General features: G+C 54.2%; 3 protein-coding genes and 1 long non-coding RNA gene across 12 annotated transcripts in view; 2 read left to right on the top strand and 2 right to left on the bottom strand.

The window, feature by feature from the left end:
• The first annotated feature begins 517 nt into the window (after positions 1-517).
• Positions 518-9,553, top strand: APLP1 (amyloid beta precursor like protein 1). Of its 3 annotated transcripts, none has more exons than XM_059381846.1 (17): positions 518-777; positions 1,683-1,826; positions 2,577-2,709; positions 2,925-3,037; positions 3,267-3,400; positions 3,510-3,694; positions 4,136-4,266; positions 4,639-4,713; positions 5,540-5,698; positions 5,781-5,909; positions 6,770-6,869; positions 7,772-7,879; positions 8,134-8,157; positions 8,346-8,416; positions 8,651-8,713; positions 8,845-8,988; positions 9,066-9,553. In XM_059381846.1, the coding sequence occupies exons 1-17, from the start codon at positions 631-633 to the stop codon at positions 9,198-9,200; spliced, it is 1,995 nt and encodes a 664-aa protein (XP_059237829.1). In that variant the 5' UTR covers positions 518-630; the 3' UTR covers positions 9,201-9,553. The 3 variants fall into 3 exon arrangements, with proteins under 3 accessions (XP_059237829.1, XP_059237830.1, XP_059237831.1); XM_059381848.1 differs by having other exon boundaries at positions 519-777; positions 9,102-9,553; XM_059381847.1 differs by lacking the exon at positions 8,134-8,157.
• Positions 9,554-13,038: 3,485 nt separating this feature from the next.
• NFKBID (NFKB inhibitor delta) lies at positions 13,039-19,115 on the bottom strand. 3 transcript variants are annotated; one of them, XM_059381321.1, is made up of 12 exons: positions 18,514-19,098; positions 18,308-18,408; positions 18,030-18,090; positions 17,421-17,638; positions 16,993-17,183; positions 16,806-16,911; positions 16,541-16,687; positions 16,374-16,425; positions 16,131-16,279; positions 14,350-14,466; positions 13,853-14,017; positions 13,039-13,707 (listed from the first exon to the last, which is right to left on the bottom strand). In XM_059381321.1, the coding sequence occupies exons 1-12, from the start codon at positions 18,791-18,793 to the stop codon at positions 13,654-13,656; spliced, it is 1,641 nt and encodes a 546-aa protein (XP_059237304.1). In that variant the 5' UTR covers positions 18,794-19,098; the 3' UTR covers positions 13,039-13,653. The 3 variants fall into 3 exon arrangements, with proteins under 3 accessions (XP_059237304.1, XP_059237305.1, XP_059237307.1); XM_059381322.1 differs by having other exon boundaries at positions 17,421-17,620; XM_059381324.1 differs by lacking the exon at positions 17,421-17,638 and having other exon boundaries at positions 19,039-19,115.
• LOC132004801 (uncharacterized) lies at positions 18,185-22,634 on the top strand. 3 transcript variants are annotated; one of them, XR_009400648.1, is made up of 5 exons: positions 19,215-19,348; positions 19,618-19,744; positions 21,160-21,305; positions 22,125-22,256; positions 22,485-22,634. It is a non-coding gene; the product is annotated as an uncharacterized LOC132004801 (long non-coding RNA). The 3 variants fall into 3 exon arrangements; XR_009400650.1 differs by lacking the exons at positions 19,215-19,348; positions 19,618-19,744 and adding an exon at positions 20,091-20,160 and having other exon boundaries at positions 21,232-21,305; XR_009400649.1 differs by lacking the exons at positions 19,215-19,348; positions 19,618-19,744; positions 21,160-21,305 and adding an exon at positions 18,185-18,371.
• A 140-nt stretch (positions 22,635-22,774) lies between these two features.
• TYROBP (transmembrane immune signaling adaptor TYROBP) overlaps positions 22,775-25,150 on the bottom strand; it is a 16,906-nt gene continuing 14,530 nt past the window's right edge. For all 3 annotated transcript variants that reach the window (XM_059381327.1, XM_059381326.1, XM_059381325.1), the window contains one exon: positions 22,775-23,006. In XM_059381327.1, coding sequence (XP_059237310.1) covers positions 22,941-23,006 — 66 coding nt within the window. In that variant the 3' untranslated portion in view covers positions 22,775-22,940. The remainder of the gene's footprint in view (positions 23,007-25,150) is intronic.

The raw sequence follows: 25,150 nt of genomic DNA, 5'->3' as shown, positions 1-25,150 counted from the left end.
GAGCAGAAGGCCAAGACTCCTGAGTCTTAGGAAGAAAGGGGTGGGCGGGAGAGGCGAGGGTCCTTGGTCTTTAGTCCTGAAAATGAAGACCCCTGCAGCCCAGACTCCTGGATCTGAGGGAGAAGGGGACTGGGTCTCAGCTGCTGTGTTTGATTAGGGAAGTTTCCCAGGCCTGTATTCCTGGGACCTCAAGGGAGGAATTTGCTGGGGGGAGAGATCTCCAATGTTGTCACGCCTGTTAGAGAAGGCTGATTTGTAAGTGGGTGTGAGGGAAGAGAAAGCTGGGCGTGAGGGTCCTGAGGAAGGGCTCAAAACGGCGGAGCCTATGACCCAGACTCCTGGCTATGCCCTTGCATGAGGTGGGACTCCCGGAATCTCTAGGAGGCGGGGGCTTGGCGCTGGCTCCCACCCGGGGTTCCCGAGCTGCTCCACTCTGCGCAGAGCTGCCACGCTATTGTCCTGGCTAGGAAGGCGGGGCCGGCGTGGGGCGGGGCTGGCGGCGCCGGCGCAGCCCGGGGGCGGCGGGAGGAGGTGGCGGCGGCGGCGGTGGCGCTGGGAGCTCCTGTCACCGCTGGGGCCGGGCCGGGCCGGGCGGGAGTGCAGGGGACGTGAGGGCGCGAGGGCCGGGACATGGGGCCCACCAGCCCCGCCGCTCGCGGTCTGGGCCGCCTCCGGGACCCGCCGCCGCTGCCGCTGTTGCTGCCGCTATTGCTGCTCCTTCTGCGCGCGCAGCTCGCCGTCGGGAGCCTGGCCGGTGGGAGCCCCGGTGCGGCCGAGGTGAGGCCCGGCCGGGTCCTGGGGGATGGGGGAAGGGGCGGGACCGGGCCTTGGACCCGGACACAGACACGTCCAGGGCAGAAAGCGCAGTCTTTCCAGCCAAGGGGCCGGCCCCTATACGCCCCTAACGGCACTAGGCATTCATGAACCCAGGAGTTCTGGCTCCAGCTCCCCCATCTTCTGTCCTCCCAGCTGCCTCCCGCCCCTGGCTTAGGAACTGGCTGTTCCAGAGCCGCTGGTCGCGAAAGTCTAGCCCCCTCAGACCCTCCTGACCTAGGTGACTCAGCCCCTACCCCTTCCCACCTGAACACGGGACCCACCAGACAGTAAGACACCTGCATCCAAGAATGTTTGCCCCTTGCATCCTCTGGACCCATTTGAGGGCCCCCGCAGCCTCCCAGAACGCAGGAGTCTAGGTCTTCAGCCTCCGACCCCCGACCCAGGATGTAGCTCTCCAGCCCTGGAAGGATTGGAGTCCAGGCCTGCAGGGCCCTGAAGCCAGGCCTTGTCGTCTTTGCGCTGGAAAATGGGACCCTGAGCTAGGGATGGAGGGAGGAGGGGCCAGAACGCCTGGGTTCTGGCCTCCTCCCCCGCGATTCAGTTTTAACCCCTTCGGGCTCCAGTGCGGCTGCGCCCGGGTGGGGGCGGAGCCTGTCACCGCGGCAACAAGGCCGCGAGACTCCCGGGGGACCCGGGTCGCCATAGCAACAGGAGAGCTGGGGCGCCCCCGCCCTGTGGGAGCTGTTTCCCGGGGAACAGTACCTCTTAGGAGGCGGGTGCGCGGTGCTTTGTGAAGGGGGCTGGTGTTGGGAGTCTGAACCTCTGGGTCCTAAGGAGCAAAGGTCCGAGGGACCCACGTGCCAACGTCCCGGGGCCCTCGCTGACCCCTCCGACCCGACCTTCAGGCCCCGGGGTCGGCCCAGGTTGCCGGACTATGCGGGCACCTAACGCTTCACCGGGACCTGCGCACCGGCCGCTGGGAGCCAGACCCACAACGCTCCCGACGCTGTCTCCGGGACCCGCAACGCGTGCTGGAATACTGCAGACAGGTGGGCGGGACCTACTGAGAGGGGCGTGGTCAGTGGGAAAGTGGTTCCGAGACTGGACCGCGTCGCCCAAAAGGAGCTAGTGGTACAAAAGGCAGGGTCCAAGGAGAATGAGGGATCTAAGTAGGCAGCAGGAGCTGGGGGCGAGGCCAAGAAAGAGGCACATTTAGGATAGGGCAGGACCTGTTTTTGAGAAACTAGGTCAGGAAAGGAGAACTGGGCAAAGAGGGCCAGCTAAGGGCAGTATCTAGTGAAAAGACGGAGTTTAGAACTCTGTGATGGACTCCTCAAAAGTAGGGGTAAAGGTGGGCGTGGTCAAATGAGGGGCGGGGCTAAGAAAAAGATCTTGCGGACTGCAAGATAGGAAAAGGGGTGGGGCTCAATGAGAATAGGAAAGCTAGGAGGCTTAGCTGCAAAAAGGCAGTTCTAATACAGAAAGAAGGGATGCTTCCTGAGAAGCCAACCCGAGGAAAAGGTGAGGCTTAAAGGTGGGCCAAACCTATTGGGGGAGAGGACAGAGGTGACACGAAGAGAGGTGGGTATTAAATCTCTGGGTGGTTGGCGGGGCTTCTGAGGGAAACCTACTGGGGGCGTGGCCAGGGGGCCTGGCGGGCTTAGATATCTAAGACCGGTTCTACCGAGAAGCAGAGCCTAGGGAGATTATTAGACCCTTGAAAAGGGACATGGCCAGTGGAGAAGCACGGCTGGCAGGGGCGAGGCTGCGAGCTGATCGCCCCTACCTGGTGCCCCCAGATGTACCCGGAGCTGCAGATTGCACGTGTGGAACAGGCGACACAGGCCATCCCCATGGAGCGCTGGTGCGGGGGTGCCCGGGGTGGCCGCTGTGCCCACCCCCACCACCAGGTTGTGCCTTTCCGCTGCCTGCGTGAGTCACAGGTTGGGGGAGGGGATTAGAAGTGCGGGGGGATGGGTGTCTCCCAGGGGTGAGATTCTGGGCCCTGGGCTCAGGTTCATATTAGGTATCTGGATGTCTGGTGCCAGAGTGGGGCAGAAAACCTTCGAGGATAAAATGCCTGGATTCTGAGGAGGTTGGAGCTAATGTCTGTGGGAAGGTCTCACTGTGGTGCCCCCATTCTCCAGCAGGTGAATTCGTTAGCGAGGCCCTGCTGGTGCCTGAAGGCTGCCGATTCTTGCATCAGGAGCGGATGGACCAGTGCGAGAGTTCAACCCGGAGGCATCAGGAGGCACAGGAGGTCAGGACCCTGGCCCATCCCATCCTCACACTCCAGAACCCAGGAGTTCAGTCCCCTAAGGCCCCATCCCCTCCAGAACTTGAGTCTGGACCTCAGCCCCCTCTTCCCAGTAGAACAGAATCCAGAATCCAGGCTCCAACCCCATCAGTCCCCAAGACCTAGGCATCCATGCTCCCCTCTGTCCTCTCCTAACCCACAATCCTGACATCTGGGCCTACTCTTCCCACAGGCCTGCAGTTCCCAGGGCCTCATCCTGCATGGCTCCGGCATGCTTTTGCCCTGTGGCACAGATCGGTTCCGAGGTGTGGAGTATGTGTGCTGTCCCCCTCCGGTGACCCCCGATCCGTCTGGGACAGCAGTTGGGTGAGTAGGAGGGAATCCTCCATGCCCATCCCAAGGCTCCTGAGGCAGGAAACAGAAGTCTGGGGGTGCAGGTCAGATTCTCATTGCCCTGAGTGTTCTATTCCCTCAGTGACCCCTCCACCCGGTCCTGGCCCCTAGGGGGCAGAGTAGAGGGCGGTGAGGAGGAGGAAGAGGAGGACTCCTTCCTACAGCCAGTGGATGATTACTTCGTGGAGCCCCCACGGGCTGAAGAGGAAGAAGAGGAGGAAAGAATTCTACCCTCAAGCTCCCACAGCCCTGCAGGGGTCAGCAAAGGTGAGACAGTCTCTGGACCCCTAGTTCCCTCTGCCCTGGATGGAGGATGATTTGAGGGAGCCTTGGTGTAGGGGTATCTTTAGGAGGGAACTGTTGGGGAGAGACCCAACTAAGGGGAACGGAAGGGATGGGAGCAACTCTGGGTAAAGAAAAGGAAGGGCCGTCCTGTGAAGGATACAAAGGGTTGAAGATGGTTTGGGGGTACCTAGAGGTGGAGGAGCCATCTGGTTGTTCCTCAGGGTTCTTTTGGGTGTAATGGATTCCTAAGCTTTGCAAGAACAGGCCCAGTTCAGAACTAGATCTCTCACGATGCCTCACAGCAGTTATGGTTATGTGGACACACGGTGGCCTCCAGTGTGCTCTACAAAATGCAGTTCTCTGGGAAGGGAAAGTGACCTGGCGATGGGCTTCAAGCTGATTCCCTGATTCCTGGCCTTGCAGCAACCACCACCGCGAGGCCCACAGATGGTGTGGATGTGTACTTTGGCATGCCTGGAGAAATCAGCGAGCATGAGGGGTTCCTGCGGGCCAAGATGGACCTGGAGGAACGTAGGATGCGCCAGATTAATGAGGTAATGATCCTGGGAGCCCCAGGATTTCCCACAACACAGAACTCCCTAAATAAACACAGAATTCCTCAGGCGCATATTGAGGCTGCCTCCAAAGACTCCTCAAGCCCCCAGCAACCCCTAGCCCTCAACACCACCTCTAAGATGATCAGGGATCATTGACCCACTTAGAATCCCACTAAGATGCCACCAAGATTCTATGAAAACTCTGGTACACTGTATTCTTCTACTTTAAATTCCTTCTGAGCCTCAACCTCTGGTGAACCAGTGGAACCTAAGGGATCTGGAGACTCCAGAGTCTTGAAGAGGGTTTGGGGGGACTCACTGGGTAAAGCAGGGAAGATTCCAGGATCCTGAAGCTCCCCTTGACCCCAGGTGATGCGTGAATGGGCTATGGCAGACAACCAGTCCAAGAACCTGCCCAAGGCTGACAGACAGGCCCTGAACGAGGTAGGACACCCTCCAGTGGGTCTTACTCACCCTACCCCACTACCTGGGACATAGCTGGTCTCAACCTGGTTTTGGCCTGGTCCGGCCTCCCTCAGCTCTGCCCCTACTATATTGGTCTCTCCTGGCCCCACCCTTCCATCTGGCCCCCACCTCTCTGGGCCTATGGCTGACCAGGCCTTTCTCTTCTCCTCAGACTGACCATATTTAGCTTCCTCTTAACCTGATGCTTACCTCTGAGGGCCGGCTCTATGCTTCTCTCCCCAGCTGAGCCCCTAAAGACGCAGACAGGGCCTTCTCAGGCCCTGCCCCCTGACTCTGGTCCCACCCCTCTAATCTCACTTTTTCTCAATCCTGGCTCAGTAGGCCCGGCCTCATGACTCACCGGTCACCTTTAGTCCTGGCTGGGGTTAGCCCCACACCCTGACTCTTGCTCCACTCCTCTCTGTCCTATTCAGGCACAGACCATCTCCAGTTCGCCCTACCCAGGCCTAAAGCCTTCCCTATCCCATAATACTTGGAAAGTATTTCCTTTGAATGTGAGCCAGCTCAGTTCCTAGATTGTTCCTAAACAGTTTTGTTTCCCTCCTCAGATCAGCTCCCATTTGGCCTGGTCCTGCCTGGCTCTGCCTGGCCCAGTATCCCCATTCCTTCCAGTCAGTGTCCCAGGACCTAGTCCCACCCTAGGGTGGATTCTACTCATGCCTAGACCCATGGCACCCTCCTCCACTACCCTGTGGCCCTAGAGCCCTGCCTTTCCAGACTGCCTATGCTCCAGACTCTCACCAGTTTTCACCTTTCCTGGCCCTGTGCTCACCCCCCTCGCCAGCACTTCCAGTCCATCCTGCAGACCCTGGAGGAGCAGGTGTCTGGGGAGCGACAGCGCCTGGTGGAGACGCACGCCACCCGAGTCATCGCCCTTATCAACGACCAGCGCCGGGCGGCCCTGGAAGGTTTCCTGGCGGCGCTGCAGGGGGATCCGCCTCAGGTGTGGGAGCTGAGGGGTCGGAGGCCAGAGGGTGGAAAGGTCTTGGGCAGGCCCCGGCAGGCAGCCTTTCTCCCTTCCGCAGGCGGAGCGCGTCCTGCTGGCCCTGCGGCGCTACCTGCGGGCGGAGCAGAAGGAGCAGCGGCACACGCTTCGGCACTACCAGCACGTGGCGGCTGTGGACCCTGAGAAGGCCCAGCAGATGCGCTTCCAGGTCTCTGATCCTTCCAGCCCCCAAACAGCCCGTTCGCCCTCCGACCCCGGTGTCTAGGACCCCATCCCTCAAGATGCCCTTCCTATCCCTGGCAACCCCCCACCCCCGTGCCTTAGGACCTTTTCCAGCCCCTTGGATCCCGACTCCTCAGACCCCGGATCGCTGCTCTCACCCCCACTCCCCCACCGCCACCCCTGTGCCTTTGACCCCCCATCTTGTCCCTTGGATTCCTACTTCTTTTCCCAGAATCCCCCTCCTGGGCCTTGCGCCCTGTTCCTGCCCATCTGCTCTCCTTTCTCCCTCACCCCACTTGTGTCCCCTGCAGCCCTTGTTCTGTGTCCTCAGATCCCAATTCCTACCTCTTGGATGTTCTCTTCGTGTCTTGACTACTCCATTCCACACTTTTGAACTCCAAATCTTGCCCTTGAGTCACATCATTTCCAAAGGACCCCCCTAATCCCACTTCCTTCTCTGCAACCCCTGAAACCTCATTTTCTATCCCTCAGAGCCGACTTTCTGCTCCTCCTTCTCACTCACCTTGACTTCCTGTCTTCCGTGCTGTATTCCTTGTATCCTGGACTTACATTGTCTCTTGGGCACTTTTCCTGGTGACTACTCCTTTCCCTTCTGCCTTACTTCCTTTTCCAGGCCCCTCACTTCCTGTCTGCTGTACATCTTTTCCTTTTCTTTTTATTCTGCTTCTCCTCCTTCAGTTTTTTTCCCTCCTGTGGCCCAATTCCTGGCCTTTGAGCCCTATTTCCTGTCCATCGTATATGCTACTTTTCCTTGGACCCTGTTGACCTTCCTGCTTCACCCTGCCTCAGTTTCCCTATCTCTCCCCACTGCATCCTCCCCCACAGGTGCAGACCCACCTTCAAGTCATTGAAGAAAGGATGAATCAGAGCCTGGGGCTCCTTGACCAGAATCCCCACCTGGCTCAGGAGCTGCGGCCCCAGATCCGTGAGTGCCTGTGACCCCCAGTTTCCATTCCAGGGCTTCTTAAGGCAGGGGCCCACCTTCTATTGGTTAAGGAAAGTGGCAAAGCCAATCCAGACTCGAAGGCAAGCCCCCCCCCCCCCCAATGAGAGAACAAACACCAGAAACTGTGACCTACCGAAGCCCCAGATCTGTTGTGACTTCCTACTGGATATTCCACACCTAATCCTATTCTTTAAAGAAGCCATTCTCTTGGGGTGCCTGTGTGGCTCAGTTGTTAAGCATCTGCCTTTGTCTTAGGTCATGATCTCCAGGTCCTGGGACTGAGGCTCGCAATCAAGCTCTCTGCTTCTTGGGAAGCCTGCTTCTCCCTCTCCCACTTTCCCTGCTTGTATTCCCTCTCTCGCTGTGTCTGTCTCTGTCAAATGAATAAATACAATCTTTTATTTAAAAAAAGATTGTATTTATTCATTTGACAGACAGAGATCACAAGTAGGCAGAGAGGCAGTCAGAGAGGGGGGGCTGGGGAAGCAGGCTCCCTGCTGAGCAGAGAGCCCGATGATGCGGGGCTCAATCCCAGGACCCTGGGATCATGACCTGAGCTGAAGGCAGAGGCTCAACCCCCCGAGCCACCCAGGCACCCCTGAATGAATAAAATCTGAAAGAAAGAAAGAAAAAGAGAAAGAGAGAAAGAAAGAAAGAAGATAAGGAAGGAAGGAAAGAAGGAAGGAAGGAGCCATTCTCTTGAAACTTCAACCTCAATCCTCCCTGCCAGGGGTGTCTCCATCTAGCTCCCCACTTTCCCAGATCATACTTGTGGCTATACCCAATCACTCTACTATTAGGTTGCCGTTTGCTCCCCCAGCTTTGTTTTGAGGCATCCCTAGGTTCATGATCTCAACCCCCTTTCCTCATGTTCCCCTCAGAGGAGCTCCTCCACTCTGAGCACCTGGATCCCAATGAATTAGAAGCCCCTGCCCCAGCGGGCAGCAGTGAGGACAAGGGTGGGCTTCAGCCTCTGGATTCCAAGGATGGTGAGTTAACCCAAATATGATAGCCCCAGACTTCAGGGGACAGGCACCCAACCTCCATGCTAATCCCCTAAAGTCTGGGGGTGTCTTACCAACACAGTGAGTGGGAGAGGATAGGAACAGATGTCTAAGGTTGTGCAGACGTCTGTAGGATCCTCCTGCCTTGGCCCCCGGGAAGGTGTGTCTCCACCCTTTCCTCGATGATGCCCTCCTTTCTTCACTGTTCTGCCTGTCTTGCCTCCTCTGGCTGCCCACAGACACCCCCATGGCCCTTCCGAAAGGTGAGTATCTCCCAGAACAGACCCCAGCCACCAAATCCCGCTAGTCCCTGAGCCCAGAATGGGAAAGGGTCCATCCTTTGGGAACTCCAGACCTGCTGGGTAGAGTCCGGAGCCCCTTCTGACCGCCTCCTCAGGCAGGCATAGCACCATTCTCGACTCTCAGGAATAAGATAGGACTTGGGGGTTAGGGTCCACAGAACAAGATGCTGCATCCTCTGGGAAAGAGAAGATGTCCCCCCTGGAGCAGTATGAGCGAAAGGTAAGTCAGACCTGTGGGAGCCTGAGGGTCGATGGTAGAGGGGTCCTGGACTCCAGCATCTGAAGAAGGAGGGTGTTAGGGGTTTGGATTCCTTGGTCTGAGGGAAGAAGGGATTGAGAACATGGGTTTCGGGATCCTAGGGAAGAAGGAGGCTGGGGGATGCCCTACTGGGGCCCAGGGGCGGAGGAAGCCGGGCCCAGTCTCCTGAGTCGCTGACACCTCCTGCTTCCCCAGGTGAATGTGTCTGTTCCAAGGGGTTTTCCTTTCCACTCATCGGAGATTCAGAGAGATGAGCTGGTAAGAGGAGGACTATTCTGGGGACTTAGGGGGAGAGGTCAGAAGTCAGTGGCTAGGTTTTGACTCCCAAAGCCACACAGGGCCTTGGTGAGCCTCAGAGATGGCCTCTGCCCCATGTCCTCTCCACGCAGGCACCAGCAGGGACAGGAGTGTCCCGAGAGGCCGTGTCTGGTCTGCTGATCATGGGAGCAGGTGGGGGCTCCCTGATCGTCCTCTCCCTGCTGCTCTTGCGCAGGAAGAAGCCCTATGGGGCTATCAGCCATGGAGTGGTGGAGGTGAGAGACACAAAGACATGGGATGGGGGAGGAATTCCAGACCCTGGACGCAAAGGAACTGTGAGATCTGTGGTCAGGTCCCTATGCCTCTCTGTTCCTGGCCTCTACTGCAGGTGGACCCAATGCTGACCCTGGAGGAGCAGCAGCTGCGGGAACTGCAGCGTCATGGCTACGAGAACCCCACCTACCGCTTCCTGGAGGAACGACCCTGAACCAGCCCCCTTTACCTCCTTTGGCTGAGCCCAGACCTTCCCACTTTCTGGAGCCCCAGAACCCCAACTCCCAGCCTTGTGGGGGGCCTCAAAAATGTTCATTTCGCACCCTTTTTGAGGGGGCTGGAAGTTCTTATTTCCCCTTTCCAATTCCAAATTCCATTCCCAAGAAATCCCCAGATATTCCCAGCTGCCTCCCTGCTTGGGATTCCCTCACTTTAATTTATTTTGTAAGTTAATTTATTGTTCCTTAAGGTGATCACCAGCTTGGTCCCAGTGTCTATTGTTCCCTAGAATTCACCCTCCCATGTGCTCCCCACTAACAAGCCAATAAAATCCTTCCCCCACCATGCCATCCTGCGTCTCTGTGGGGGAATCAGTGTGTAATCACAGCTCTGGACGCTGCTGTGGATCCCAGCCCAGGCCTCCTTCACCTCCTCAAACAATGGGAAGGAGCTTTAGGATCTGAGATCTAAAAATCTGGGCGGAGCCTGTAGGAGGGCAGGGATTGGCATGCAGGGGGCGGGGACCAGACTGGACAGGCTCCCCCTGCCCACTCAGGAGCTTTCCGTGGTGCTGAACGGTCTATTACTTCGGACCTCTATTTGCTAAATCCCAAGATAGACTCTGAGGAAGCTGTGTTCTGGCAGTTTCTCCTGCCTTCTATTCACCCTCACACTCATTCACACATAGCATCCACCCCCAACCTACGATTCCAAGAAGGGAATGAGAATCTTGAACCCCTCTTCCTATTCACAAGTTTTCATCCCTTCTATAGGAGGCAATAGGAATCCCCCTGAAGTGTGTAAATTCCAGTTATGTGTCCCAGAGAGGAGAATGTGATGTCTGCAAATGCCTATTGGAATTTAAACCCTCATGCTCCCCGTCTTATGGCTTTGGGGTTAACCATCTGCATATGCTTTTCCCTGCCCCAAGAGGGTTGTTATGGAAATTAAAAGGGTTAGTATTTGTGGAGATGTTAGAACTGTGCCTGCTATTTCATAAGTTTTAAAACAATATGGAAGCAGGGATGCCTGGGTGGTTCTGTTGGTTAAGTGTCTGCCTTTGGCTCTGGGTCATGATCCCAGGGTCATGATTCCAGGGTCCTGGGCTCTAATCTGCATTGGGCTCCCTGCTCAGTGGGGAAGTCTGCCTCTTCCTCTCCATCTGCCTCTGCCCCCCCATGCTCTCTCTCTTTCTCTCAAATAAATAAATACAGTCTTAAAACAATATGGCAGCAAATACTCATAAGTCACTCACCCTATGCCAGGCACTTGCTCCCAGAGCTTTTTACATACATTGACACACTTAATCATTACTTCTATCCCATGAAGGAGGTACTATCACTCTTCCCTTTTATAGGTTAAGAAACGGAGGTAAGAAGTTACATAACATGCCAATGGTCACCATCTAGGAAGGGTCAGAGCTAGGGATCCAACCAGGACAACCTGGTTCCAGCAACGATATTCTTACTCATTTTGCTAACCTGCTGTCCAGTAATTTGAGGCTGTCCCATATGCTGTTCAGGGTGTGCACTGCAAAACTCCAAGTGATAACTTTCACTTTCTACACACTGTAGATTTCCCTTTTAACACAACTTCCCAGCAGGTGGCAGTAATATGTCATGCTCTAATGTCAGCTTAGTACACAATTTTATTGCAGATGGCCTAGGGAGGAAGCTCCTAGAATTAGATTTTCTTCCAAAGAGTCTATGAGCTCAGAGTGTCTCATCATAATATATACATGTAATTACAAGTCATGTATATTAAATATAGACTTAGTAGACATTGGGAAGAAAATGCCCACATGATGCAAGTTGCATACAATGCCACAGCTTCATTGGAGAACCCAGTTTCCAACATCATTCTGATACTGGTTAAACCTTTAGTTGCATTATACTGTACCTAGCAGAAATCTATGGCTAGCACCACAGATAGGGGGTAAATGCTGGCTTTGTGTTTTCACAGTCAAGGGTGATCAACAGGCTAACTGAATAAGGAGCTCCAAGCCCGTGGGACAGGAAGTGAAAGGCCATTTTGCTCAGTATGCTCAGTGTGTGATTCCTTACTAATGTTTACATATTAACGGTGATACTTAGGGTAATTCGTTTAAAAAGACTTGTTACTGGAATTCCAGCAGGGGATTGCTTTTGTTCATTTGATGCTCTTGTGCCATTAAGCTGCCCTTCTTTTCCCATTGAAAACAATTTAATTTTTCTTTTAATAATACAGTTTCTTAGAGACATTTTATCATTCTTTCATTTTTAATATGTATGTGCATGTGTTTGTTGATACATCTTGGAATATATATATATATATATATATATATATATATCTTATATGTCAGTAGGCTCTAAGATGCCATCACTGCCTTATGGAGGCGCCTGGGTGGCTCAGTCCTTAGAGTATCCAACTTTTGGTTTCAGCTAAGGACGTGATCATGGGTCCTGGGATGGAGCCCCATGTTGGGCTCCACACTCAGCACAGAGTGTGCTTGGCCCTCTCCCTCCCCTTCTGCCCCACTCCCCACTCACACACTTTCTAAGACAGATAGGTATATAAATAGATAGATAAAATACCTTTATGCGAAGGAAGAAATACAGAAATTAAACTGCCCTACAATGACTGTAAGATGCATTCCAGTTAAGTTCTTAGAATCTATAGGATAACGTTCCTATGAATTCTTCACAGGTCAGTTGCCACAATGTGCATCCTCAGAAGAGAAGTGCATGCTGGTACAGGGCTGTAGATGTGGAAGACTAACACAGGCGGCGCTGGAAACCCCGCCTCCCAATATTCAAGCCTTGGAGTAGTGCTCCCTCCCCAGATTCTAGGTTTGGCCATGTGAATGACTTTGACCAATGTGATGTCAGCAAGTGTGAGGCAAGCAAGTGCGTACTCTCTTAGCACACTTCCTTTTGGAACCACCCACGTTCCTGGAGAGACCACATGGAGAGAAGGGTGCTTGGCCCACTCCCAGTGGTCCCAGCTAAGCTGTCAGACATGTGAGCAAAGTTGCCCAGCCCAAACAGGCCCCTAGCTGACTGCAGCTGCATGAGTGACCAAAGCAGGACTGTCTAGTTGAGCCCAGCCCAGACTGTAGGATCATTAGCGAATAGTGATGGTTGTTTCAAGCCTTCACTTTTGGGATGGAGACATGGGTACATGCCCCCAAGTAGGCTTGTTTGTTGTCTATGAGAGGCTCTGAGCAGTGAGGGGTTAAGATGAGTCAGAGGGCTTTCAGTGGGCCTCTTTTGGTGATAAGAGTGGGATGAAGTCCAGAGCAGAGACTGTGGGGCAGTTATGAGAAAGGGCCATTGGGAGGTCCTCTTAGTTTGGGTCTCTCCAGAAGCAGGATTTGAGGACAATCTATTGGTAGGAGAGGTGGGAAAGGACACAGAGAAGGGAAAGCAGTCAGGAAAGGATCTCATCAAGCCAGAACCAGTACAGGGAACTGAAGCTTAATTCTGTTGGGGAATTCTGAGAGCATGTGTAGAACACACACTTCCACATTTACCCTCACAGAGAGGTGTGGGACCTGGAGTCCTTCTATACCATCTCCTTTCAGTCTCTGGTTTGAGGGCTGTTAGATGGGAAAGGGCATCAACTTGTTGGCACTTAAGGCTACCTGGCTCACACCCAAGATAGAGCAGACACCAGTGGTCTCATGATGTCCACAGGCAGTCAGACCACCAGGTACTGACAGGGTGAAGGATGCAGACTTGGCACCCACAGTCTGCTACATACCCTACCCACGCAGTCATCCAAACGTGCCTCCTCAGCCAAGCACCACCGCCGTTCCCCCGCACCAATGCCCCCAGAGATTAAGACAATGACAGCGCAGTCCAAACTGAGTTTAATAAGGTATTTCAAATAGGGGAGGGATTCACCGGAAATGCGGAGATCTGGGATAGGGGCCCTGCCAGTTGAGTTCTGAATTAGAAAGCATAGGACCTAGGGAACTCCAGTCTAGGAAGAGTCCTTCCTATGTCTCAGGGGTAAGGACCTGAATGGTGTGGGTTTGGGGAGTCATCTCGGGAGCTCTACCAGATGACAGTGGAAGCTATTCTGGGGGTATCCCAAGTACTGTGTAGGGAAATCACATCTGGGATTCTAGGTGAGTTGAACTGGACTTGAGTAGGGGAGGGGGTCCCAGAAGATCCCAATGGAGGAAGGGTTAGGGGTCTAGGGTGTTTCACAGAAACAATCAAGGGGCCTCGATTTCACAGAAATCATCAAGAGGGCTCCTTGTGGGTAGGGTAGGGGTATTACACCACCCCAAATATTGGGGATCGTTTACCCCCACCCCGGGCAGCCATTTTGGGGTTTTAATGTAAGACCCTGATGGCAGGACATTCCACATACATTATCATGGATTTGCAACATTAGCATACGCTGGCTGTCCCACAGGACGGTGGGGACTGGAAAATCAGTCCAGGTTCTGGGTTTGAGTCCTAAGAGGACAGGCCTGGGGGTGCCACACGGCTCCTCTTCAACAGCTGCCGGAGCTGCGGACAAGACAGGGGAGAAGTCAGGGAGGCTAAAAAGAGAGGCCAGGGCCACAGACCCTCTAAAGTCCTGAGTGGGTAGGGTCAGGGGTTCAGCTCGTTAGGTCAGAGGCCACTCTGCAGTCAGGGTGGGCTCAGGACTCACCCCCTCGGGGCCCGGCCCAGGCCGCAGCAGGTGGACAGGCTGCTCGTTCTCCAGGTTTCGCAATGTTGGATCCGCCCCAGCTGCCAGCAGGCGCCGTACGATGGCCTCCTGGGGTGGTCCAGGGGGCAGGGCAGCTGCCATGTGGAGGGCTGTGTTCCCATGGGCCTGGGGACAGTGAGGGGAGGGCTGATAAAGATGCAGACTCAGCTGGCCTGGGCCTTCCACAGTACACTCCAGAGTCCAACACTGCTGCCTTCCCAGCCGTATTCCATGTGCCCCTACTTACATCCCGGAATCCCCTCCACAATCACATTCCACACACCCCTCAGTCTATGTCCCATACATTCCTGCAATCTACAACCATCCACATCCTATCCGGTCCCCACCTGGGTTCTCTACATTGTCCCTGCCACTGCCACAGCCCACAGGCCTCTCCAAGCCCCCCGCTCTTCTCTGTCACATCTCACACAATTGCCCATTCCAACCTAGGTCCCCACCTTCATGTTGACAAAGGCCCGCAAGTCTCCCCGCGGCAACTCAAGCAGCAGCTGAACCAGGGTAGGATTGGCGGCCTGCACAGCCAGATGCAGAACTGTCTTATTGCTCTTGATCTCCTGTAGAGAAAGGAACGGCGGAGGTCAGGCCAATTCTTACACCCAGAGCCCCTCCCAAGGAATCCAAGAGCCTTTAGACACCTTGTTTCTCCTTTGCAAGCACCCAGGGGTTCCTTACGCAGTTATCTATGTTGTGCACTATATAAGACTATCACCTTTAAGGGGATGCCATTCACATCATATGCATCACAGAACTATGTTTCTTTTGACAGTTTTCCAGCCCAAGTGTCTTTGAGAAGAAGGTTCTTACCTAATCCTCCAAAGGCACTCTGCACTTACAGCTGCCCTAGCCACCCCACATTCCATTAGGCATGCTAAAATGTACCCACATCTCACACAGACTGTACTTGATCTATAAGGATGGGACTTGAACAGCATTAATCAGGGGACTCAACAAACCCATACATACTTCCATATTGAGTTGTTCTCTTCATATTTTGGAGCAAATAAAGATATTTTCCACAATGGGACCTTATTATGTGCCCTCATTAAAAATATGCTGTGTTTCTACAAGACAAAACAACTTATCTGGCTCACCAAATAGATAATGAAGAGGAGACCAGAAGATGGAAGGGGAAAAGCTCTAAATTAAGGACACCTTTAAAAGTCTTACAATGGCAATATGAGGGCTTTATTTGGGTCTGAAGGGTTTTTTTTCTTTTTTTTTTTTTTAATGAAAAAACAATGCAGGGGCACCTGGGTGACTCAGTGGGTTAAGCCTCTGCCTTCGGCTTAGGACATGATCCCAGGGTCTTAGGAGCCTGCTTCCCCTTCTCTCTCTGCGTGCCTCTCTGCCTACTTGTGAATCTCTGTCTGTCAAATAAACAAATTAAAAAAAAAAAAATCTTAAAAAAAAATGTATATCACTTTAGAGTCAATCAGAAATTCGGGGCACCTGGGTGGCTCAGTGGGTTAAGCCGCTGCCTTCGGCTCAGGTCATGGTCTCAGAGTCCTGGGATCGAGTCCCGCATCGGGCTCTCTGCTCAGCGGAGAGCCTGCTTCCCTCTCTCTCTCTCTGCCTGCCTCTCCATCTACTTGTGATTTCTCTCTGTCAAAAAAAAAAAAAAAATCTTAAAAAAAAAAAAAAAAAAAAAAAAAAGAAATTCGAACACAGCCAGGATACTTGATATTATGAGTTTAAGTTTTTTTTAAGGTGAAATGATGGTATTGAGGTTAAAAGAGTTCTTCACTTTAGAGACATAATTTTTTGTGGATATACTATTTTCTCTATTTTATCTGTGTTCAAAATTCTTTTTATTTTATTTTTTTTTAAGATTTTATTTATTTGAGAGAGAGGAGAGTGCGAGAGTCTGGCACGAGGCTCGGATTCTAATCCCCTCTCTGACTCTTACAAGCTCTAAGATTTTTGACTCCTATACCTCAGTGTCTTTATTAGTAAGGCGGTAAAAGTAATAACAGAGCACTTGTCAAAGGGGGTTGGTGAGGATTCGATTAGCTAATCCATGACACTCGATGCTTGATGAATAGTAAGTACAACCTAAGGTCAGTGATCTTTTTCTCTGGGGCCCAGGGAAACATAGCCATGTGCTCAAGTTCACATGGCTGGCCAGAGGCAAAGTCAACATTTGTCTGAATGCCCTGAATGTCCAGGTGCCCCATCCCACACACCCTTCTAGAGGCCGGCTGCCCACTGCCCAGCTCACCTGGCTGGTGTGATCAGCACCCATGTGCAGCAACATCTGGACACAAGCCAGCCTGTCTCGGGCCTGGGTGCTCAGCACCCGGGAACATAGGTCAGGTGGGTGCATAGCCACATTGAGGGCCAGGATGGCTGTGTGGAGAGGGGTGAGGCCTGCAGGATAGAGGTGGTGAGGGCTCTGCATCTGAGGCGACCTCCCCCACCCAGCCCCACCTGCCACACCCACCCTGCCCACCACCCAGCTTACCCTCGAAGTCTCTGGCTTCTAGGTTAACCTGAACCCCCGAGTTAATCACGGCCTGGGGAGGAGAAGGCACAGTGCTGGAGTCGAGTCTCCCCAGGCCTCCTAGCCCTGGAAGCCAGGATCTGAACAACCAGTCCAACCCCTTCTCCCCATTGGCCCACTGGTCATACCGAGAGGACTCCTGGGAGCCCATAGGTAGCAGCCACATGCAAGACAGAACGTCCCTGATGATCAGTGGCATTGGGCTCTGCTCCGAGGTTCAGCAGGTCCTCCACAATCAGGGGCTGGTTGGCGGCAGCAGCCACCAGGAGAGGGGTCTGCAGGAAATAAGAAGGTCAGTCTGGGCCCCTGGTCTCCTCCCCTCTGAAAAACCAATAATCCAGGCCCCCAGACCTCCTGCCTTTAAATCCAGCAGTCTGGGCCCCTGGCCCTCACCTTGCCCTTATGTTCCCGAATGTCCAGATGTCTATACATTTGGAGCATCTCAGCTGCGGCATACGCTGCCCAGCGTAGCCCCCGAGCCGCAAACAGGTGCAGGAGCCTGAGGACAGATAGAGGACAAGCAGTGAGCGCAGAACCCCAGCTAAGCCAGAAACAGGCAGACTGCAACCCCCATACTCACGTGTCTCCCTCCTCATCCTGGGCCAGCAGCTGCTGTGGCCCCAGAGCCAGCATGTGAGCACGGGCTGTGTCCAGGGATGGTCCGGTGGCCACGGGGGGCAACTGTGGGGGTCCTAAGGGGAGTCCAGAACCTCTCCAGGATCCTGCCTGTGGCAGGGAAGGTTCTCCATACAGCCGGGTATCCAGAGGGTCCTGAAGGATACACGTGGTAGGCAGAGCCAATCAGCTGAGAACTCCTTTTCTTGACATATATACATACACACACACACAGAACGCCAAGTAGGGTGGCTGGATGCCCCATCTATACCGAGTGACCTTGGACCTTGGGGCCTCAGTTTTGCCCATCTGAAGAACGGGCTCTTAATCTAGCACAAGGGCAACTGGGAATTTTAGGGGCCCTTCAGCATCCTGTTCCACTCTGTATCTCACCTCCATCCCCACAGAAAATGGACACTGCCGCCCTGTGTCGGAGGGTGGGTAGAAGTCAGGAGTCGGGAAGCCTTCAGCAGCAGAAGCAGGGTAAAAGTAGGGGCTGTCTGTGTAGGCAGCATGCGTGTTGGGGTCCCAGTCTGGAAAGCCCGTGGTGGGAGCCAGGCTGCCAAGTCCAGAACCCAGAGTCTCTTGGTGTACTGGGAAGCGAGAATGGCCTGTGTGTGAGAGGAGGAGCAGGGGCAGGCCTGGTTACCAGGGTTGGGGAAGTCATGACCAAGGCTGGAGGACGGGGGTGAGAGCCTGGAATCTCCCAGCGTCCTGAGAGCTAGTACTTGTGGGACACCAAAGGGCTGGGACTCAGAGGGCTGAGGGCTTAGACTCCAGGAGCTGCAAAAGGCTGGGAGCCTGGGCCCCTCGAACACTGAAGGACTGTGTACATAGACCTATGGGCTCCAGAGAATCTGGGCGATCAAACTGCTACCGAGTCCCAGCAAGAAAGAGGGTCTGACTCCCAAGTTCCCCAAAGTTCTAAGATTTGGAATGTTTGAGTCCCTGAAGAAAGCTGGGGAGGTGAGCTGAGGGAACCAGGTGAGTTTCCAGACTTACCAGCCTCACTTTCATTCACAGATGGGGTCAGGGACTGGGCCAGGGGAGATGGAAACTGTCCCTGTAGAGGGATTTAAAAAAAAAAAAAAAAAAAAAAAAGGAACAAGGGGTAATTTATGGGACAAATTCCTCAGCATCCATGCCCCGCCCACAGCGCATCTAAGTCAGGACTACACCTCTGATCTGCTCCGAGGGTCAAGGGCTCACAAGTCATCAAGTATCTGCCCAACAGGACATGGCCTCACGAGTTACAGTTTAGAGGGCTTCGTGGGCCTTACCGGTGTCCCACCAGCGTCAGGCTGCTGCTGACGGCGCCTCTGTTCTTCCAGGAGCTTCTTCACGGTCTGTGATGGGCAGTGGCTGCGTTCACTCCGGCTCACTGCGGGGGAGGCGGGGGGGGGGGGGGGGGGAGGGGGGAGGGAAGCAATCAGAGTTCCTTAAGTCACCCAACTACGGGGGAGTGGACTCGGGCACCCTCCCTCACCCTCCTGCGCGGAAAAACTGGCACACTGACGACGCCTGAGAACTCCAAAGCCAATCTTAGCTTTCAGGTGCAGCTTCCGCCTCCGCCGTTTCCTTCCCTTTGCTCCGCACTTTCCCCTCTGACCCAATTTTCCACCAGCGTCGTGGAAACTGAGGAAGGGGGTGGAGGGCGCTCCTCTGCAGCACCTCCCCACACTTTCCGTGAAAAATCCCAGCCCCCAGATCTCCCAGTCCCGAGGCCTTGGGGGTCGCTGGGAATCACTCCCAGGAGACTTGCACATTCAGGTTCCCAACACCTCTCTGCCCTCGACACACTTCCCGGGAAAACAGGCGTCCGAGTCCCCGGGCCCTCTCCCCAAGGAAGGACAAATCAATAGCCCCCTAGCTCGTCGGGGATCGGAAGTCCAGACCGCATCCCCTCTTCAGTTCTAAGAGTCCAGGCCCCATTCTGCGGAACTCCGAGAGCCTAACACCCCTTTCCCCAGGACCTAGGAGTCCGGGCCCTCAGCCTCGCCCTCCCTTGCACCTGGGAGTCCCCCTTTCCAGAAGCCTGGTCCGCACCATCCCGGAAGTCCGAACCCTCAACCCTCACCCTTCCAAGCCCGGGTTCCAGCAGAGGAAGGGTTAAGCGGGGGAGGGCGGACTCGGAAACAGCCCAGATACGACGTGCTGACGTCACGGCGCTCACGCAAGGGAATCTTCCATCCACCCCTTCCTCTCTCGGCGGCGCGCGGCAGGTGGCCCTCTCAGGGTCGGCGCGCGCCGCCAGGCGTGGAGCGCTCGGAATCCCCGCACGTGGGGAATTCCTGCTCCGCCCGGGGACCCGGGGACCCGGGGTGGGTGGCGACTCGGGAATTCCCGGGGCCCGGGTAGGGTCAAGGCCAGCGTGGGCCCCCTACGGCAGAACGCCTCCTTACCCACACCGACTCGTGGCTGATTTTTTTAAACAACCACGCCCCCAGGACTCCGTCTAGCTCCTTTCTAAAGCTATGAGACCGGGCCGCCAGCCCCCTCCTCCCACAGTTCCCAGGGGTCGGGGCTCCCAGCCCTTTCACCCCACCCCCCGACTCAGAATTCCGAATCCCCGGTTCCTTAACTCTCCCAGGACCCAGGATCCCAGAATCCCAGCCCCTCCTCCATCACCAGCAGAAGTCCCGGACCCCTACCCTCTTCAAACACCGAGTACGCTCACTCGCAGCACCCAGGCTTAATGCTCCCGCTCAGTCCCGCAGGTTCGTGAGAGCCGGACTCCCAGCCCTCGCTCTCCCAAGGGGCCGAGCATGCTTCTCCTCCCCACCCCCTCCATTACCTCGCGGATTCCGTGGCGCGGATTGCTGGCCCCCAGGGCCGCGGCCTCGGCGCTGCGCCAGCCTCGCTCTTCCCCCGCGGAGCCGCCGCCGGGTCCCCAATCTAGGACCTGTGCCCCGCGAGTTTTTAAACTGGACTTCTTGGCACCGCCCAGTCAAGGGCAGGGCCCCTCCCACAGACTCGGGAGTCCCCGTGTCGCGCTTGAACTAGCCCAGTCTCTGAATGGGCGGGGCTGACACTGAGGGCCTGACTCCTGCGCCTCCTACCTGGAAAGAGGGAGCTTGACACCTGAAGGAGGAGGGCACTGGGGGCCTGGACTTCTGGGTCTCTGTCCAAGGGGGTACCGGAGGCTTTGGTTTTGGGGGCCTGGGTTGGAAGGGGAGGCTTTGATTTCTGGAGCCTGGGCTGGAAGGGAATAGTATTCCCTAGTCCCAGGGTACGAGGAGGCTGGGATTCGGGGGACTCCTAGTCCCAAGGGAGGGAAGGTTTGTAGGTAAGAGTGACATCGGTAGACGCAAATTTCTCCCTTTCCCCACATCACCTCATTCAGAGGTCAGTTCTCATTTATTCATTCGTCATTAAAGATTATTTATTACTGAAGTAAAAAGGGAGGCCCTTTGCTGGGAGCCCTGGTATAGCTGTGAATTAAGCGGACAGGAATTCCCAGCCCTTAAGCCAACTGACATTCCCAAGGGAGGCTTGTTCTCAGTTCCCATGTCGGTGGCCATGTTAATCATTTCTCCCAGCCTTTCAAGACTTGGGCTGTCCTGATTCTCCTCCCTCACACATTGTTCCTTCCCAGTTTCCTGGACTGTTTCCACCTCTTCACCCATTCTTGGGGGCCAGGGGCACTCCTCTGTCTGAACTCACTTCCTGGGTGATCTCATCCAGTCCTGTGGCTTTATTCATTCATAAACCAGCAACCCGAAAATTTACATCTCAGGCCAGAAACTTATCCCTAAATTCACAGATGCAGCTGTGGTCATTCAGTGCTGCAGGGAGATCTAGGAGGCATTTCCAACTCGGTGTCCCGAGACTTTGGCACTTTCCTCTAAGTCTATTCTCCCCTCCTACTCCATCTCTGTCAAGGAATGCTCGGTAATTCCAGTAGCTTAGCCCAGAAGCTTTGGTCATCCTGAATCCCTCTCTCTCATACACATCCATACATACATGACCAGCAAGTTTTGTTGGTTCCACCTCCAAAATATCCCCAGTATCTCCTCAATGTCCACAACCCTGGCCATCCGTCCTCTCCTGCCTGACCCTACCCCCAGTTCATCCCCAAAGGCAGTCACAGGGACCCACTTTTTACTTCTCCCCCTCCCACACCCTCACACAGGAAGCAGGTGACATTGCCACCAGCAGGGTGACATCCGCTATTCTGCTTCTTTACTCCCCCACTGTTCCTCAGGACTTCTCTGGACCAAAGCCTTTTGCCCACCATGGCCCCTTCAGGTGTCATCCTGCTCCTTCTTTTGCTCCCAGGTGAGCAAAAGTGATTATGGGGGGGGGGCAGGGGGAGTGGCAGGCAGAGTCCCTATGAGAGGGGTGGCTTGGGCGGCCTCTGAAGGGAGGAGTGCTGAGGGCACATCTTCCTAGGACCTCTTCCTCCCTGGAGATCCATTTTGGAGGCAGAGTCTGGTTCTTTATGGGAGAGAAGCTGAGTCTGGAGCCTGTTGATCTCACCTTCTCACTGCTGGATCTTCTCTACTTCCACTTCTGATTTTCTATCTCTTGGCCTCTTTCTCATTTGCTCTCTCCCAAATGGAGGTTATTTCTCAGGACACCACCTCTCCCTGCTAATCCACTTTCCCTCTCTTTTCACGGTGGCAGCCGCTCTGATAACCCCAGGTGAGAAATTAGCACCCCTTCCCTTGTGCCACGGTACTGCTTTCATCCCTGAAGTGTGGCCTGAGGATCCTGTCTAGGTCACCAGCTCCCCTCTCACCCCCAAATCAGAACCCACAGGGGATCTACAGTCCTCTCTGGGTCCCCATCTCACTGCCCTCATCACCAAAATGAAGCCCCAAGGACTCGGCCCCCCCCCCCCCCCCCAGCCTTCTTTGGGAGTACCCACTATGCCCAAAGCACCATGTATGTCTCTCTGTGCTAGGATCCCCCCGACCCTACACCCTGCTTCTCTCCAGGCTCCCACCTCCCTTTTCATCCCCAAGTCAACCTCAGGGTATCTAGACACTCCTGCCTCCCCTCCAGGGACTTCCTCAGCCCCATTGGCCCCAAGTGCAGCCCTGAGGGTCTGGAACCTCCCTCAACCGCCTTCCTGTCTTGGCCCCCACCCTCCAGGTTCCTGTTCCGGATGTGGGCCCCTCTCTCTGCCAGTGCTGGCAGGGCTCATGGCCGCCGACGCGCTGGTGTCGCTGTTCATCATCGCAGTCGTGTTTGCGTGTGCTTGCCTGCGCCACCGGCCCACCCTAGGTGAGGGCAGAGACAGGGTGGGGCCCGGAGGGAGAGGTGTCCCTAGAGCAGGGGGTCCCCAGGGAGGGGTCCCCCAGGGAAGCCCTGGAGGAGATTCTGGGGAAACCCTGGGGGCGGTGCAGGGGGGAACTCCGGAGGAAACCCCTGAGGCAGGGGGTCCCCAGGAAGGTGGGGCTGTGGGTGGGTGGTAGGTGGTCAGGCCTCATGCTTTCTCTCCCCCACCCCCAGAAGATGACAAAGTCTACATCAACATGCCTGGCAGGGGCTGACCCCCCTGTAAGTGAAACCTTTGATGTTGGACCCTCTCATCCTGCATCGTGTGCTGCCATACAGGAAACGTACTCCCCACTTTGGGGTGGAATAAAGCTATTGAACTACCTCTGGTTCTGATTCTTCCTCACAGAATCCCAAGGTGCCCAAAGCCTCCCTCCCACTTAGCTGTTTCTGGGTCCATGATCTCCCGGAACCCCACATAGCCCTGCCCCCTCAGCCGAGAGATCTGGAATAACTCAACAGTGTTTTTGTGTGCCGTGTTTATTTGGGGGCAGTAGTGGAGAGAAGTCTGACCCCTCGGGTAGGGCACTCTGAGGATCTGTATCTTGGTGGGAGTAGGAATAGGGTGCTGGGGAGGTATCAGGAATGACTGGATCCAGGCATCAGGTTGTTGACTGCTGCAATGTGGGCTCATTTGTAATATGGCCTCTGTGTGTGGAGGTCACTATAGACATCTGACCTCTGACCTTGGAGCTCCTAATGGGAGGGACAGGGTGGGAACCGTTAGTGCGTAAGGTCCACTGAATAAACTTAAAAAAAACTCAGCCTTCTCCCTGTGGCCTATACGGCTCCTAGAAGCTTCTTCAACCTTGCAGCCATGGAAAAGATCTGTATTTTAATCAACTGCATTTAGTGTTTCCCTGTTTCCTCTGCCTCATCATTATACACCAGCCTCAGGGCCTTTGCACAAGCCGTTCTCTCTGCCCAAACACCGCTTTCCTGGATATTCCCATGGATGGTTCCTTCTCCCCCTTCAAGTCTCAGCTCATGTCACTTCCTCAGAGAAGTGTTTCTTGATTTTGTCATCTAACTTCTCCCCACCACACACACACTCCAGGCCCTGTCACACCAGTTGTTATTTCCTCCTCAAATTATCTTATTTCTTAATTTGCTTCAGGTCCATCTCCTGGGATGTAAACTCTGTTGCTGTGTAGGGGCTCCACAAATTCCACCTAAGGATGAATAAATTGGAATAATGTCTTGCCCTAAAGTTTCATGGTCCCTGATAACTGAAAAGTTCCCTCATTCTTCTGGACCTCACAAAGCCAAACTCAAGAGGCTTATGCTTTACAAAGAGACTTTTTATCCACAAGTGACACAAAGCAAAGGTGGCTGCAAATAAGTAAGAGACTTCACAGAACAAGGCTTACAGTTTTGGGAAGAGGGGTCTAATGGCCCGAAGAGGCAGCCCTCAGACTGAGTCCCTGAAATCATATGCAAATGACTGGTCTGGATATGCACCTTTATGGGAAGGGGTCTGTTTGGCCTCCATTAGATTCTCACAGGAGCCCTTGACCCCCTAAAGAGTTGAGAAAGGCATTGATAAAGAGGCAAGCAATGGAAAGATACCTCTGATTGGAGGTTTTGTTTTTGTTTTTGTTTTTGTTTTTTTTGTTTTCTTGAGAGAGAGAGAATGTGTGTGCACACCTGGAAGGAGAGGATGGGGAGATTTTTTTTTTTTTTTTAAGATTTATTTAGGGGCACCTAGGTGGCTCAGTGGGTTAAAGCCTCTGCCTTCGGCTCAGGTCATGATCCCAGGGTCCTGGGATCAAGCCCCACATGGGGTTTTCTGCTCAGCGGGGAGCCTGCTTCCTCCTCTCTCTCTCTGCCTCACTCTCCGCCTACTTGTGATCTCTGTCTAATAAATAAATAAAATCTTTAAAAAATAAATAAATAAAGATTTATTTATTTGACAGAGAGCAAGAGTGGGAGGGGAGGGACAGAGGGAGAGAGAGAATCCCAAGCAGACTCCCCACTGAGCACAGAACCAGCCAGGACTAGATCCCACAGCCCTGAGATCATGACCTGAGCCAAAATCAAGAGTCAGGTGCTTAACCCACTAAGCCATCCAGGTGCCCCTGCATGGTGGTTCTTAAGAAGGGTTTCAAGATCCCTGTACCACCCCTAGATTATACTCACAATTTCATAAATTTTTGTGTGGATTTTTCTGAGGAGTCTCTCGCTTTCGTCAGCTTCTCAAAGGGATACAGGATCTTCCAAAAAATTCTTAAAACTTCTCTTTTCAGATTACCAAATTAGGGCTGAATCATGTCCTCTGCCTTTCCAGAGCTTCTCCCGGAAATCATCCTGTCCCAGACAATTCCATGCCTGCCTTCTTGCTAAGGCCTGCATTTGCCCTGGCGAAGGTAAAGCCCTCCCTGTATTTCCTCACATGTTTTAAGCTGAGCATAAGGTCATGATTGATCATTGAAAGCAGTTTTGGGAGGCGCTTGGGTGGCTCAGTCATTGGGCATCTGCTTCAGCTCAGGTCATGATCCCAGGGTCCTGGGATCAAGTCCCTCCTCAGGCTCCCTGCTCTGTGGGAGGCCCACTTCTCCCATCTTCTCTCCCTGTGCTGTGTTCCCTCTCTCACTGTGTCTCTCTCTGTCAAATAAATAAAATCTTATAAGTAGTTTTTTTTTAAGATTTTGTTTATTTTTTTGACAGAGAAAAATCACAAGTAGGCAGAGAGGCAGGCAGAGAGAGGGGGAAGCAGGCTCCCCACTGAGCAGAGAGCCTGACGCAGGGCTTGATCCCAGGACCCTGAGATCATGACCTGAGCCAAAGGCAAAGGCTTAACCCTCTGAGCCATCCAGGCACCCCAATAAATAAAATCTTAA

The sequence above is a fragment of the Mustela nigripes genome, chromosome 17 (genome assembly GCF_022355385.1).
Source record: "Mustela nigripes isolate SB6536 chromosome 17, MUSNIG.SB6536, whole genome shotgun sequence".
Lineage (NCBI taxonomy): Eukaryota > Metazoa > Chordata > Mammalia > Carnivora > Mustelidae > Mustela > Mustela nigripes.
Note: the sequence above shows the minus strand (reverse complement) of the source record. Positions and strands in the feature narration are given on the sequence as shown.

Excerpts from the sequence above, each read along its gene's own strand:
- APLP1 (XM_059381846.1), top strand. The coding sequence starts at position 631 with ATGGGGCCCACCAGCCCCGCCGCTCGCGGTCTGGGCCGCCTCCGGGAC. Across the intron at positions 2,710-2,924 it reads TGTGCCTTTCCGCTGCCTGC|CAGGTGAATTCGTTAGCGAG; the intron begins GTGAGTCACAGG and ends CCCATTCTCCAG. Across the intron at positions 3,038-3,266 it reads GGCATCAGGAGGCACAGGAG|GCCTGCAGTTCCCAGGGCCT; the intron begins GTCAGGACCCTG and ends CTCTTCCCACAG.
- NFKBID (XM_059381321.1), bottom strand. The coding sequence starts at position 18,793 with ATGTGCAAGTCTCCTGGGAGTGATTCCCAGCGACCCCCAAGGCCTCGG. Across the intron at positions 16,688-16,805 it reads TTCGGGAACATAAGGGCAAG|ACCCCTCTCCTGGTGGCTGC; the intron begins GTGAGGGCCAGG and ends TATTTCCTGCAG. Across the intron at positions 13,708-13,852 it reads CTGGGCCGGGCCCCGAGGGG|CTCCGGCAGCTGTTGAAGAG; the intron begins GTGAGTCCTGAG and ends TCTTGTCCGCAG.